We start from the raw sequence: 14,934 nt of genomic DNA on the forward strand, positions 1-14,934 counted from the left end.
ACAGCAACCATCTATCAAAGTCACTTCACAGTGGCTCTGTGGGCCCACATCTGTTCAACAACTGGAAAAAAGTGTCATGCAAGCAGTACAAAAGAATTCTACTTCAGCTCTGTGTTTCACATTTGCATAAGGAAATATGTGAACTTCTGTTAAAAGTCATTTAACACATGAAAATGCTCTTTTATGGTAGATAATGTTGTACACTGAAACAGGAAATTCTTACGGGACAAACTTTTAAAAAAAGATAATTCTATTTTTGCAAATAAGCTAGTAACAGGCTTTCACTCAACATTAACTACTCTAAATATTAAAATTAAAACACCATACTCTTTCAAAAATCCATCAACAACCTGTCAATAGGAACAAAGGTCAATTCTTCGAGAGGTGACTACTATTCTCACCTTTGAAAGTATAATAGTCATAATAATTTAAGCCACATACACCCTGTTCACAAAAAAAGCAGCTTCAAACCTAACATATCATAAGACAAATATGTATGTATTAGTTCCTCATATATCTATATGAACTGTGCTATGAATTTGATTCCTTATAACCTTCTGAAACAAGTACAATGAAAAAACCTATTCTTTGAAAAGTCACTCTGACAAAATTAGTTTCATAATGAAAGGACCACAAACAGTGGGTCTCCATCTTTCTTTAAAAATGTTTGTAATATTTATAAAGTTTAATATTTATATAATTTAATATTTCAATAAATTCTCAAATTAGTAATTATATACACAATATACTAAAAACAGCATTCAAAGAAATCCATTTGGCAATGATTCTTCTTTTCAACACCAAGATCTTTAAAAAGCTAAAAATGTTTTTTCATGACTACAATAATAGCAACTGCTAAAGGGGAAAAACTACACTTTAACATTAAAGGTTCAAAACCCATCTCTTACACAACTCAAATCAAAATCAACATGAAAACAAGCCTTTCCAGTTTTCCTTTTCAAATTTTACATTTTGCAATCAAACAAAAAGAACTAAATATAGTCAAGAACAAGACAGAAAAAAATGTGGCAAGGAATCTGAAACTGCTAAATTAAAGGAAAGAAGAATGCAGTAGAAGTAAATCATGCTTCAAATGTCAGCTTCATTACAAATGACAGGTCATTCAGTTAGAGCAAATGAAAAAATTCTGCAAACAAGACAGCTGTTAAAACAACCAAATCAAGCTACAGGTTTTCAGTAGGCGGCTTACAATGCTCTATATGCATTTCATGTAGAAACCATTATCCCCAGAGGATTAGTTGGCTCTGATCAAACAGAATTTTCAGTTAGTGAAGTGACAGCTGTATCAGAAATCTTATCTTTGAAAATCACACAAAGAGCAAGAACCAAAAAAAGGAGATAGCAATTGGAAAGAAACTAACCTGCCCTGTGATTCTGCCTAGCAAGGCCCATATTCCTTGCCCTTCACTCCGAAGTTTTCCATTCAGATTCTGCAGTTCTTCTAAAGATTCGCATAGCTACAAAGTAAATAAGTCAGGTTAGTAAAACTCTGTATAATGTGCAGTAAAATATGTGAAATCTGAAATAATTTACCCATAAATGTCCAAGAATATCTATATATTTTTAACACATTCAAGTCATACTACTAAGAGATGAAGCTATCCAATTATTTAGCAGCACCAACAAACTGAAAGTTTTTGCCTGTTTTATGTTAGCATTTTTACTAATGATAATGATACCTATATAAAAGGAATAATAAATGATATTTTGTACATAATTTCACACACATTCTGCTAATTAATCTTTATGACTCTTTGAAGATGTATTTCTACTATTTTTCCAATGACAAACTAAGGATCATACAGTTTTTATGACTTGGCCAAGAACACAGAATTTGTAAGAATCTCTAGGTCTTTTAAATCTGATACCAATATGTTTTTCACTACAATGTAGCTGATTACTGGTAATTTCCTACTAATTTTGGGCCATTTAAAATGCTTTCTATCAATAAGTCATCACCAGTGTTATATGCCCATGTTACTTAATATCAGACTTTTTTTCACATCTTGTTTTCATGTGATACTTCTTTTTAATCTCCATCCTCATCATAGAATAAAGAGGTACAATGAAAATTTAAATTGGGAAAAAAAAATTTAATCAAAAGTAGTATTACACTTCAATTCAAGATAAAAATAGTAACTTAAAAATAAGTTTCTAGGAAGCGGACTTGGCCCAATGGATAGGGTGTCCACCTACCACATGGGAGGTCCACGGTTCAAACCCCGGGCCTCCTTCACCCGTGTGGAGCTGGCCCATGCGCAGTGCTGATGCGCACAAGAAGTGCCGTGCCACGCAGGGGTGTCCTCTGTGTAGGGAGCCCCACACACAAGGAGTGCGCCCCATAAGGAGAGCCACGCAGCGCGAAAGAAAATACAGCCTGCCCAAGAATGGCGCCGCACACACTGAAAGCTGACACAAGATGACGCAACAAAAAGAAATGCAGATTCCCAGTGCTGCTGATAAGGATAGAAGCGGTCACAGAACAACGCACAGTGAATGGACACAGAGAGCAGACAATGGGGGGGGGGGCCAGGGGAGAAATAAATAAAAAATAAATCTTTAAAAAAATAAATAAGTTTCTAAATACTCTACAAAAATAAAAAGCTCTATAGTACTGTGTATTTATTTAAAAAAAAAAAAAAAAAGGTCTAGAGTCAGAAAGCTTGGCCTCAAACCCCTGCTATAAGACTTACTACCAAAGAGAGCCTGGGAAAATTACTCAACATCCTTGGGACACAGTTCCTCCTCTAAGAATAATAATCACACCTAAATTATAAAGTTAAGGTGAAAAAGCACGAGCAGCAAAAGAACTAATAGATAAATGGGACTTCCTCAAAATTAAAGCCTTCTGCACCTCAAAGGAGTTTGTCAAGAAAGTAAAAAGGGAGCCCACACAGTGGGAGAAAATATTTGGCAATCATATATCTGATAAGAAACTTATAACTTGCATATATAAAGAACTCCTATATCTTGAAAATAAAAAGATAAACAACCCATTTAAAAAATGGGAAAAAGACTTAAACAGACACTTCTCCGAAGAAGAAATACAAATGGCAAGAAAGCACATGAAAAAATGTTCCAAATCTCTAGCTATCAGGGAAATACAAATCAAAACTACAATGAGATACCATCTTACACCCATAAGATTGGCAGCTATGAAAAAAACAGAAGAATACAAGTGCTGGAGAGGATGTGAAGGAAGGGGAACACTCATCCACTGCTGGTGGGAATGCAGAAGGATCCAACCATTCTGGAGGACAGTATGGCGGTTTCTCAAAAAACTAGCCATAGATTTGCCATATGACCCAGCAATACCACTACTGGGTATATACCCAGCAGAACTGAAAACAAGGACACAAACCGATATATGTACACCAATGTTCATAGCAGCATTGTTCACTATTGCCAAAAGTTGGAATCAACCCAAATGCCCATCAACAGATGAGTGGATCAATAAAATGTGGTATATACACACAATGGAATACTACTCGGCTGTAAGAACAAACACACTACAAACACATGTGATAACATGGATGAATCTTGAGAACCTTATGTTGAGTGAAGCAACCCAGACATTGAAGGACAAATACTACATGACCTCAATGATATGAAATAACCAAGCTGCCCTAGATAGCAAGAGACTGAACGATAGGCTTACAGGAAATCGGAGGGTGGAGGAAGGATATGAGCCGATGTCTGCAGGGGTGCAATTTAAGACGAGAGGGTGGTAAGTATGAACACAAAGAAGAGATAAAATGGGGGCAAGGGGTTACCTTTTGTTGGGGCTTTACGGGTTTGAGGGTGGCTGGGGAGGGACGGTTGGGTAACGGTGCCCAAAAGTGGGGGGAGGGAGGGGTAGCATACGAACACAGGAGAGGGACAGGAGGTGGTGGAGAGTAAAATGCCGAGAAAATCATAACAAAATATAATAAAGAGGGTTACCTGTTTAGAATGCTCGGAGGGGAGGGTCTGAAGCAGGACGGGCTCCTGGGGAATGTCTAAATGCTCATTCTGCCAGAGTGGGTGACACCATGGGGTAGAATCCCAAGTAGTGAGAGTGGGGGTAGACCCACATCCTGGGGAGGACTGATGCCACCAAATAGAGGGAACTCTATCCCTCGAGAGAAAGGGTGGCCCCCAGGGCATTGGGGCAGTTGAGCAGGTTAGGCCCTGAACACTATTCCATCTATCTCTGGAAGTGGCTCCTCAGGAAACGGAGGTTGGTTGTCACTGTGGGCACCAAGGTGGAAGGGAAAATGGACGCTAAATGTGTGGAACCAAAGTAAATGGGGGACAAGAGAGGAGTTTCTTGAGAGTACACAAGGATGGATATAAAACATGTAATATTACACCATAACATATAGGAGATGATAGACTGATAATGTAAACCATAATGTAAAACATAGGATAACTAAAAATGTAAAGAACTGTGTATCCTAAAGTATGCACCATAATGTAAGCACAGATATTACCTTGTTAGAAAGCTAATATCTCAGACTCTGTACATCACTTTAAGTAAATATGATGTGAATAGGGTGTAAGAGTATCGCTGTGGAAGGGAAAATGTTTTGTGATGGATGTATGGGAGTGCTGTATATTGTATATATGCATTGCTGTGGTCTAGGACTCCTATGAAGAAATGCTGAATAATTAGGGGGGGGGGGAAAAAAAAAAGGATAGGATGTGGAAATTTTTTCAAGTCAACATTCTTTATCTAAGTTCTTTATTTAACTTTATCCAAGTTCTTTATCTATCCTTTAAACCCATCGCTATATGCCATTCCCTAGTAAGGGACCATGACATTATATTGGGCCTCAAATTTCGGGGAGTTCTGGATCACAGAGTGTTTCAACAATGGCAAAGGAGGAATACTGGTATGGGATACCAATGACAGGTGATATATGGCTGACAGGGAGCTATACAGAACATATGTCCAGGGTGCATGGTAATGATTGGATATACTCATGGTGGCAACAATTGGAAACCACAGCAGGGGGGGTACTGGGTTCCTGGCCAGTGGTGCTCTGTCGTGGTCCCTAGGGGAGCAGCGACAGTCTCCCAGGTACAGCGGCGGGGACCGGGAGGGAGTGAGGGTTCAACGGTGAGCCCCTGATGCTAATGACTATGCTTGTGAGCTGATAAACCTAAAATAAGAACAAGGCCTAGAGCAACATTGTGCCTGGGAATTTCCTCCTGTCAGCCTTCATGTTACTCAAATGTGGCCAGTCTCGAAGCCAAACTCAGCATGTAAATGCAATGCCTTCCCTCCAGCGTGGGACATGACACCCGGGGATGAGCCTCCCTGGCAACGAGGGACCACTATCAAATACCAACTGATGATGCAACTGGAAAAGGACCTTATACGGAAGGTTCAATGCGGATCAGCAGAATATCCATGTCTACATAAAATACCATGACTTTAAAATGCTGTTTGACCTAAAGTAAGGGGGAAATGGAAAGGAGAAATGAGTTTATATGGCTACGAGTTTCTAAAAAAGAGTCTGGAGGCTGGCAGAAGGATTGCCCTCATACACAACTGAGCAGAGTCAGAGAGACAGATAAAGCAGATACAACCCCCAGATAATGGTTCCTTTGAAGGCTAAAGAGACCCATAAGAGTTATGGTCATGGCCGATGGGGTTAACTATCAGGGCAGATGGCCCCTCTTTGGAAATGGTGTTTATGTGTGATGAATCTGGACTCAGATGGGATCTCCCTTCATAAGTCTTTCATGCTAATGTGCCGGAGGTGCTGTTAACGTTGGGGTTTAAGGTATATTTAGGGGATTTGAATCTCTGGACCGACAATGTGATAGCCAGGTCCTGAGCCTCAACAGACTCCAGCACCTACAATCTGATTTATTGGACTTACCACACTCAGCTAAGATGGAGTTGAAGAAGGACAATCACCACACCATGGAGCCTAGAGTGATTACAACTGAAAATGGGAGGACTGCATCCAGCATCCATGTGGAATCTGAGCCTCCTCTTGACATAGAGGTGCAATGGACACAACCAATCCAATGTCCACATAGAAGAGGTGGCATGGAATTGGGAAAAGTGGACATGGTGGACGATGGGTAGGGGGAAGGGCAGGAGGAGACGAGAGGTGGAGGCATCTTTGGGACATGGAGCTGCCCTGGATGGTGCCTCAGAGGTAATCACCGGACATTGTAAATCCTCACAGGGCCCACTGGATGGAATGGAGGAGAGTGGGGGCCATGATGTGGACCATTGTCTATAAGGTGCAGAGGTGCCCAAAGATGTACTTACCAAATCCAATGGATGTGTCATGATGATGGAAACGAGTGTTGTTGGGGGGGGAGAGGGGGGGTGGGGGGGGTGGGGATGAATGAGACCTCACATATATATTTTTAATGTAACATTATTACAAAGTCAATAAAAAAAATTAATTAAAAAAAAAAAAAAAAGTTAAGGTGAAAATTAAATGAGTTAATACATGTAAAGTGTTCAAAATTATGCCTGGGACACAGAAAAGTGCTCAGTATTAATTACTGATGATAATGAAGATAAGCAGGGAGGAGTTTGTACAGAGGGTCTAAGAGCTCTAGAAAAATTTCCAAATGAAACAAACAGAAATGCCATAAAACCACAAAAGAAATCACAAATAGGGTTTATTATGTTGTTTGTTTTGTAGCCAACTTACCTTATTATATTCCACATGAAGCTTTTCTTGTTCATTCTCTAATTTATCCTTTATATTCTTCTGTTCAGCCATATTTTCCTGAATTTGAATCATGCGCATATTTCTCTCTATTTAAATTAAATATCCAGTTTTATTTAAGTAGAAAGTAAAAGTTGATATGTAAATAACAAAGGAAGAAACTTGGCATACGAGACGACCACATGGATAAATTAACACTGTTTAAAACACTTTTAAGTCTATTTACAAATATATGAATCTAGCATTTTATGACATCAGGAAAATGAATATATCTTTACTTGACATATGTAGCATGGTTAATAAATTTGCAAAAATTAGCAGCATATCAAATATTTTCATTAGCAAATTGTTCTAATTAAAAACATGCATGTATCAGTGTCTATACTGACCAAAATAATAATTCACAAAGTCAGCAGTGAGAGCTGGTTGCTTATGCTTTCTCCTTCCATCCACACTAGAACTAGTATCTGAATTGTCCACTGGGAAGATATCTGTACTTATCCCCATTAATTCCGCTTTCCGCATCAGTTTACGAATGGCTGAAGCACTACTAGTGAGTGGTCTGGGCAGTTTTTCCCTTGGAACCCAAGCCTGGGGCCTGGTAGATCGAGCTAGCTCTGCTTTGGCACGATATTGCTGAAGCCGAGCATTGATCCTTGCCTACAAAAGAAATGTACATCAATTTTAAAAGATATTAAAATGGAACATATACCTTCTTATTATTTTCCTTCTATCTTTAGAGAAAATAAAGGAAACCAGAATCTCCTGAAATTAAGGCTAATTAGATCTATTCACAATCTTTAGAATATATGGTATAATTCTTGGCTCACAATAAGTTAGGTCTACCCATAGTAACAACTGTCCTAATTGAGATCATCAGAGTTGTGAAACATTAATTTGGTTAAACTGAAGTATCTCTTCTCAATAACTGCATAAGTCTCCATAAATTTACTTAATTTAAGCAGAAATACATTTTAAATGACAGGCAAACTAATCAAATCCTTTGTATGAGTGAACGTTTAAAAAGAATGAAAAAAGATGTATCAACATATTGCACTGACGGGATAATTTTCTCTAAAGTCAGATTTTTATACTTTAGAACTTAGAAATATGCTTTATAAATGGTTGCTCTTTTGGCTAAATGAAGAGCAATGTATTTAGCCACACGCTACACACACCATCTACCGTAGTGATAATTTTATTTTCTGGGTACCTAAATTTCATAATTACATTTCATGTGTCATTGGCAAATACACATGGGATCTGAAACCTATTTCCATGGTAGGAAAAAAAACAACAATTTTGGTAAATAATTGAATGTATACCTGTGCTTCTGGTGATAGTTGCTTCTCTCTCTCTTGCAAAGACATTTTACAATATGATTGCAGAGCCAAGTAGTTTTTTCTCTTCCATTTTCTGTCTAACCTATCTGCATGCTGCTTACAATAAGCAAAAAATGGATCTGCTATATCCTATATCAAAAAAAAAGAGAGAAAAAAGTAAACATTTTTACTCCAAAGGATCATAATTAACCTAACACAAAATAATAAGATTTTCTTTTAGAAGAATCTCCTACAATATTGGTCATTTCTATAATAAATAAAGTTTTATACATAATAATAATCACTGCCACTTTAAAAACTTCACCTTATTTATCAATTTCAAATGACCAAATTCAAATTAACAACATTTCTGTAAAGCCATTCTGGATTTACAAATATTGAAGTCAAATGTAATGTATTGTGTTTTGTTTTGTTTTTTTTATTTTTAATTTATTTCTCTCCCCTTCTCCCCTCTCCCCCCCACCCCTCCATTCATCTGCTCTCTGTGTCCATTTGTTATCAGTAGCACCAGGAATCTGTATCTCTTTTTGTTGCGTCATCTTGCTGAGTCAGCTCTCTGTGTGTGCGGCGCCACTCCTGGGCAGGCTGCATTTTTTTGTGTGGGGCGGCTGTCTTTATAGGGCACACTCCTTGCGCATGGGGCTCCCTTATGCGGGGGATACCCCTGCATGGCACAGCACTCCTTGCACACATCAGCACTGCACATGGGCCAGCTCATGACATGGGTCAGGAGGCCCTGGGTTTGAACCTTGGACCTCCCCTGCTCTATCAGTTGAGCCAAATCCGCTTCCCAAATTTATTATATTGTTAACATATACTTCTGCATCATTTTTAAAAACTCTCTAAAACAAAAAGGATTTTAGTCATTTTAGGTAGAAATTAACACTAAAAATTATTTATACACACATAAATATCATACAAAATGACAACATATCCAGAAAATATAGGACTAGCCAATCAGATAAGTAAGGCAATACTAACTAGCCAGCAATGGATTAAAAGAGCCAGGCCCTGTCAATATAGCCTCCTAGTTATTCCCTTCAACTCTTTACCATAACTCTAAAACATCAAACAGGAACATAGTTCTCTCAGTCATGGCACTAGCCTAAAGGTACAATTTTATATCACATGTGAAGGTATATTTTCCCCCATTTTTCATTTGGCACTTGTTCACTTTAACCTAACTTTTATAGCTGAAGTAGTCTATCAACTCATAAAATACTTATATATATTGTATGCAGAAGATGACTGCCTGAAACAAGGTGAACTAAATCTAAATTTATATTAAATCATTTTTTTCTATTTTAAATTATGTTTCTTATCAAATTTATTTTAAAGTATATAGCAGTTTCTTTACTCCTTGTGAAAAATAATATGCCTATATTTAACTTTAATTAAAAAATGCTAATCTACTTAATATCAAGCAAGGCTTTATCCAGGAGAGCAAAATTAACCTTTAACATAAGTCTTCACAAAGGCATTAGATATTAACTATTTCACCTAAGAGCTGACATAAAATTTCTTTCAGGCACAAAAATATGTATGATTCAAGAATTATAAAACACTTAGGAGGTATCCAATTCCTTTTTTCATTTCTTAAATGCATCTGTTAGAAAAAAACAGTGAACCTATATTAATTTATTCTGCAGCTAAAGTTTATTATTTATTTTATACAACATCATTCTTATCTAGGAAAGTACTAATACTCAGTTTGCACATATCTAAGAATTATTTATCTGAATTTATTCTATTTAATATTTTTCTTAAACTTAGTTGGGCCATTCTAAATCCATTATTTTAAATTGAGGTTTTATAATGCAGATACAAACAGGGTCTTATGACAAACGTCCCAATTGAGATACCAATATACAAAACCCACAGTTAATTCAAAATAAGCTCTATAAAAAAAAGAACTGACATGTACCTAGCCTATGAATTTTTTAATTTTTTAAATTAAGCAAAGACTGTGGTCTGTGAGTATGTGTGTTTCTATGTGTTTGGAAAGGTGATTGTGAAAAACAGAAATAAGAAAAAAAACAAGGTAGAAAAATAAGATGAAGCCAAACATATGGAACAGTTCTTAAAATTCTCGTTAGGATATATATCTAACATGGAACTATTACAATAAAAGGTAAAATCAGTATCTTTCAGGTTAAAGGATTATTTTTTCAACGTAGATTGTTTTTTTCCCTTGAATAAATATTCAAGCCATAGTAATGTTTAGAGTTTAGACAGAAACAGATGATATATTTTAACTTAAAATGTATCATAAATGAAAAACAACTTCATAAGCTGACTAAATGATATTCTGATTTACTGAGCTTAACTCTAAGAAATACAAAGAAATTGAACAATATTAACTAGACCCCACTGACTGAGGATAAAGCTATGAGAAATAAAGATTTGGAATGGAAGGACTACAGAAAAGCAAGTCTTATTCTAAGGAGAGAAGCCAGAAAAAGTGGGGATGACACTATTAAAGGCAAAGATGTGATAATAGACCAGCGCCAAAGAGAATGCCTTGAAAGTGAGTTCTACATTGAAGCAAGGGAGAAAAATGGCAAAAGGTGACATTATTATATTTTCCTTTCTTTAGTCACAACACCCATTTCTTCTTTTCTTTCTTTTAACGTCTGCTTACAAAGATTATTTCATTTGGTCTAAGTTTACTGAGGTACAAATAGAAATAAAATGAGTGGAAACAAACTTCCAATTTCTTAAGCTAACTAAGCAAAAACACTGTTGGGTGCTGAACTCTCCAGTTACTTCCTTCCCACATGTTCCTTCTTTGCAAAGTCCATTTTCTTCGACAAAATGATTTCACTGCCCCAGCCTGTCTCACTACCAACAGTGGCCAAAATCATCCCAATTTGGAAAATAAGATGATCAAAAAGTCTACCAGAGTGAATAAATGAAAAATATTTTCATTTCTAATAAAAAAAAGAACCCTTTTCCTCCCTTCTCACTTTCAATGCTATAATATAAAAATGTAGTGCTTAGAGCTGTTTCAACCATCCTGAGACCACGAAGACAACAAACTATTACAATAAAAGAGAAGAAGAGAGGAGAGAAAAGCATATTGATGTGGGTGTGACAGAAGGATAAAATGAGTCTGCATCATTGAACCACAGAAAGAAGTCCAGAAACACTTAGATTTAGACCTCCTGTTGTATGAGACTGTTAAATTATCATTCAAGCCACTGTAGCCAAGTACTCCATTCTTTGCTGCCGAAAGCCTAGCAGACATACTACAACATCAAGAAACCATGAACAAATAAAACATACATCATTCACTTCCTGGAAGATGGCATTAGAGTAGGTCAGCAGGGTTTGACTCTCTTAACAAAACGGAGGAAGGGAAAAAGCTGTCCAAGGGAGCTGATTTGGGGATCTGCAGACCAGGAGACTGCAGTGCACTGTCCAAGGAGAGGGACAAAGAGGCTGAAGTGAAAACCATGAGTTACTTGGCCCCACAGCATCCATACCCCATGCTCAAGGTGAACAGCCTCAGTAAAACCCATGGCACATTTCAGCTCAGAGGGGAACAGAAGTCTTCCTCTCTTGGAAGAGGAAGGGTATGGCAATAGGAAGACAGTGGATTCTATTCAGTGAGTTTGGCCAGCAGAGCTTGTTTGGACCTCGGCCCTTGCTAGTTAAACAAACAGGAGTTGAGACACCTCCATGGAAAGATTTGCTGAAGAGCACAAACTGTTGGCAGGCTGGGAAACCGCAAGAAGGAAAACAGCTTTTTGGAGGCTCTCTTGTTCCAGAACCCTTGGATCTGGTCTACACCCTAATAGTGGATTGCTGGACCTGTTCTGTTAACCTAAGCTTGTCTATTTTAAAGATTTATAAGTTGAACCAAAAATCAAAGAAGAGGCATGGGGAAAAAAAAAAAAAAAAAAAAACAGTAAGAAAAAGAAATTGACTGACAGAATAAGTTCACCAGCATTTTAAAATACCTAGATATCAGCAAAAAATTAAAGCCATACTACGAAAGAGGAAAACAACACTCAGTCAAAGCCACGAATCAAAAATCCTGACAAGACAGAGAATTTAGGACAACTAACCAATGTAGTTGACACAAAACTACTAAATAAATTCAGGGAGTTGATGGTAAGTATGACTAAATTGTTTAAAGAATATTAGAAGAAACTGGGTGAACATAAAAAACAATTTGAGAGTCTCCCAAGAAAAGTTATCAGACCATATGGGAATAGAAGACACAATGGATGAGATTAAAATTATGTGAGAGGGGAGCTGATGTGGTTCAGTGGTTTAAGCACCAGCTTCTCACATACAAGGTCCCAGGTTCAATTCTCAGCCTCAGTACCTATAAAAAAAATTAATAAATAAAATAAAATAAATTAAAGAGGTGAGCAGCATATAACAGCAGATGTGAATTGGCTGAGGACAGAATTAGTGAATTGGAGGGCTGAGCATGTGAACTTAAAATGACAAGGGAACAGAAAGAAAAAAGAATGGAAAAAGTGGGACAGGGTCTCTGGGAATAGAATGACAATGGGAACACATACATATGCATGACTGGCACCTCACAAGAAGAGAATGGAAAAGGGACAGAAAGATTATTTGAAGAAATGATAACCAAAAATTATGAATACACAAATATCAACATCCAAGGAAATTACAGCCCAAACAGAATAAATCCAAATAGACCTATTCTGAGACAATTACTATTCCGAATGTCAAATGACAGTGTATTAGCCAAAAGGGTATTGATGCAAAAAACCAGAAATCGGTTGGTTTTTAGATAGGGTACTTATTTGGGGTAAAAGCTTACAGTTACCAGGCCATAAAGTGTAAGTTACTTCCTTCACCAAAGTCTTTTGTCACATGTTGGAACAAGATGGCAGGGTTCAGCTTCCTGGGTTCCTCTCTTTCCAGGTCTTGTTTCTCTCATGGCTCACCTCATCTGTTGTCTCCACAGGTCAGCTGTAGACTATGAGGCTCTCTAGACTTTGCCTCTCTCCACAATGCCAGCTATAGCCTATTAGTTGACTAGCTCTGTCTCTCTCTCTGGGGCTTGATTCTCTCTGGGCTCAGCTGCTCTGCTCCTCTGTGTGCTTACTTCCCAGATACCAGCAGCATCAAAACTCCAACTCTATCCTTTGCCTGTCTTTTATCTGTGAGTCTCCACCCACCAAGGGGCAGGGACTCAACACCCTACTGATGTGGTCCAATCAAAGCCCTAATCATAATTTAATCACGTCCAGGTACAGACCAGTTTACAAACATAATCCATTATCTATTTTTGGAATTCATGAACCATATCAAACTGCTACACAGAGATAAAGAGAGAATTCTGAAATCAGCAAAAGAAAAGCACATGCAAGGGAAGCTCAATAAAACTAAATGCCAATTTCTCAAGAGAAACCATGGAGGTAAGAAGGCAGTGGTATGCTGTATTTAAGGTATTACAGGAGTAAAATTTCTAGCCAATAATTCTTTATATGGCAAAACTGTAATTCAAAAGTAAGATTGAGTTTATAATCTTCAGAGACAAAAAATGAGGGAGTCTGCTACCAAAGGAGAGATTTACAAGAGAAACTAAAGGGAAAGTTGCAGCCTGAAAGGAAAACACAACAGTGAGAGACTTGGAAAAGAGTGTGGAAATGAAGATTATTAGTAAGGATAACCAAAAAGGCAAAAAAGACAGACATAGAATATAGGACAAAGAAAATTATACACCACAAAACAAGTAGGTTTTATCCCAGGTATGCAAGGATGGTTCAACACAAGAAAATCAACTAGTACTAATGTACCACATTAATAAATTGAAGAAAAATCACAATTCTCTCAATTAATGCAGAAAAGGCATTTGACAAAATACAGCACCTTTTCTTGATAAAAACACTCCAAAAGATAAGAATAGAAAGAAACTTTCTCAACATGGTATAGTGCATATATGAATAACCCAAAGCTAACATTGTACTCAACAGTGAAAGGCTGAAAGCATTCCCACTGAGATTGGGAACAAGACAAGAATGCCCACTGTCACTAATATTATTCAATACTGTGCTAGTAGTTCTAACTAGAGCAATTAGGACAGAAAAAGAAATAAAAGGCACTCAAATAGGAAAGGAAAAGTAATACTTTCGCTATTTCTTGATTATATTATCCTATACTGAGAAAATTCCAAAAAACAAGTACTTAAACAGACAAGTTCAGCAAAGTGCAGCATACAAGATTAATATGCAAAAATCAGTAATGTTTCTATGTACTATTGATGAACAATTTGAGAAGGAAGTCATTTTAAAAATCCCACTTATAATAGCAACTAAAAAGAATCAAATATTTAGGAATAAACTTAACCAAGGACATAAAAGACCAGTATTCAGAAAACTACTAAACACTGTTAAAAGAAATCATAGATGGCCTAAATAAATGAAAGGACATTCTGTTGTTCATGGATTGAAACACTGTATGTTAATTACAGATCCAACACAATCCCAACAAAAACTACAACAGCCTTTTCTAAAGAAATGGGAAAGCCGGTTATCCATTTATTTGGAAGGGTTAGGGGCCCTGAATAGCCAAAAATGTCTTTAAAAAGAACAAAGTTGGACAACTCTCACTTGCTGACTTTAAAGCATATTGTTTAGCCATAATGGTAAAAATACCATAGTACTGGCACAAAGATAGACATATTAACGAATGGAACTGAATCAAGAATTCAGAAATAGAGCCTCACATCTATCGTCAAGTGATTTTTTTCTTTCAGTTTGTTGTTTTATTCTAGAGAAGAACAGAAAGTCAGAATTTGAAATAAAAGTAATTTAAGTTTCAGATCAATATGTAGGTTCTCCCATTTTTGCCCGTTTTCAAGCATGCCTTCTTATTCTGAAGATTCTGTAAGTTTAAAAATC

At 37.0% G+C, this 14,934-nt stretch overlaps 1 protein-coding gene across 10 annotated transcripts in view; it reads right to left on the minus strand.

The window, feature by feature from the left end:
• Positions 1-14,934, minus strand: part of PHF14 (PHD finger protein 14) — a 254,756-nt gene that overhangs the window by 152,315 nt on the left and 87,507 nt on the right. For all 10 annotated transcript variants that reach the window (XR_011648807.1, XR_011648808.1, XR_011648809.1 and 7 more), the window contains exons 8-11: positions 8,030-8,176; positions 7,094-7,364; positions 6,687-6,793; positions 1,383-1,478 (exon numbers count right to left, since the gene is read on the minus strand). Coding sequence is in view for 6 of the 10 variants with exons in the window: in XM_023588955.3 (XP_023444723.1) it covers positions 1,383-1,478; positions 6,687-6,793; positions 7,094-7,364; positions 8,030-8,176 (621 nt within the window). In the remaining 4 variants the exon portion in view is untranslated. The remainder of the gene's footprint in view (positions 1-1,382; positions 1,479-6,686; positions 6,794-7,093; positions 7,365-8,029; positions 8,177-14,934) is intronic.

The sequence above is a fragment of the Dasypus novemcinctus genome, chromosome 5, assembly GCF_030445035.2.
Source record: "Dasypus novemcinctus isolate mDasNov1 chromosome 5, mDasNov1.1.hap2, whole genome shotgun sequence".
In the NCBI taxonomy this organism is placed as follows: Eukaryota; Metazoa; Chordata; class Mammalia; order Cingulata; family Dasypodidae; genus Dasypus; species Dasypus novemcinctus.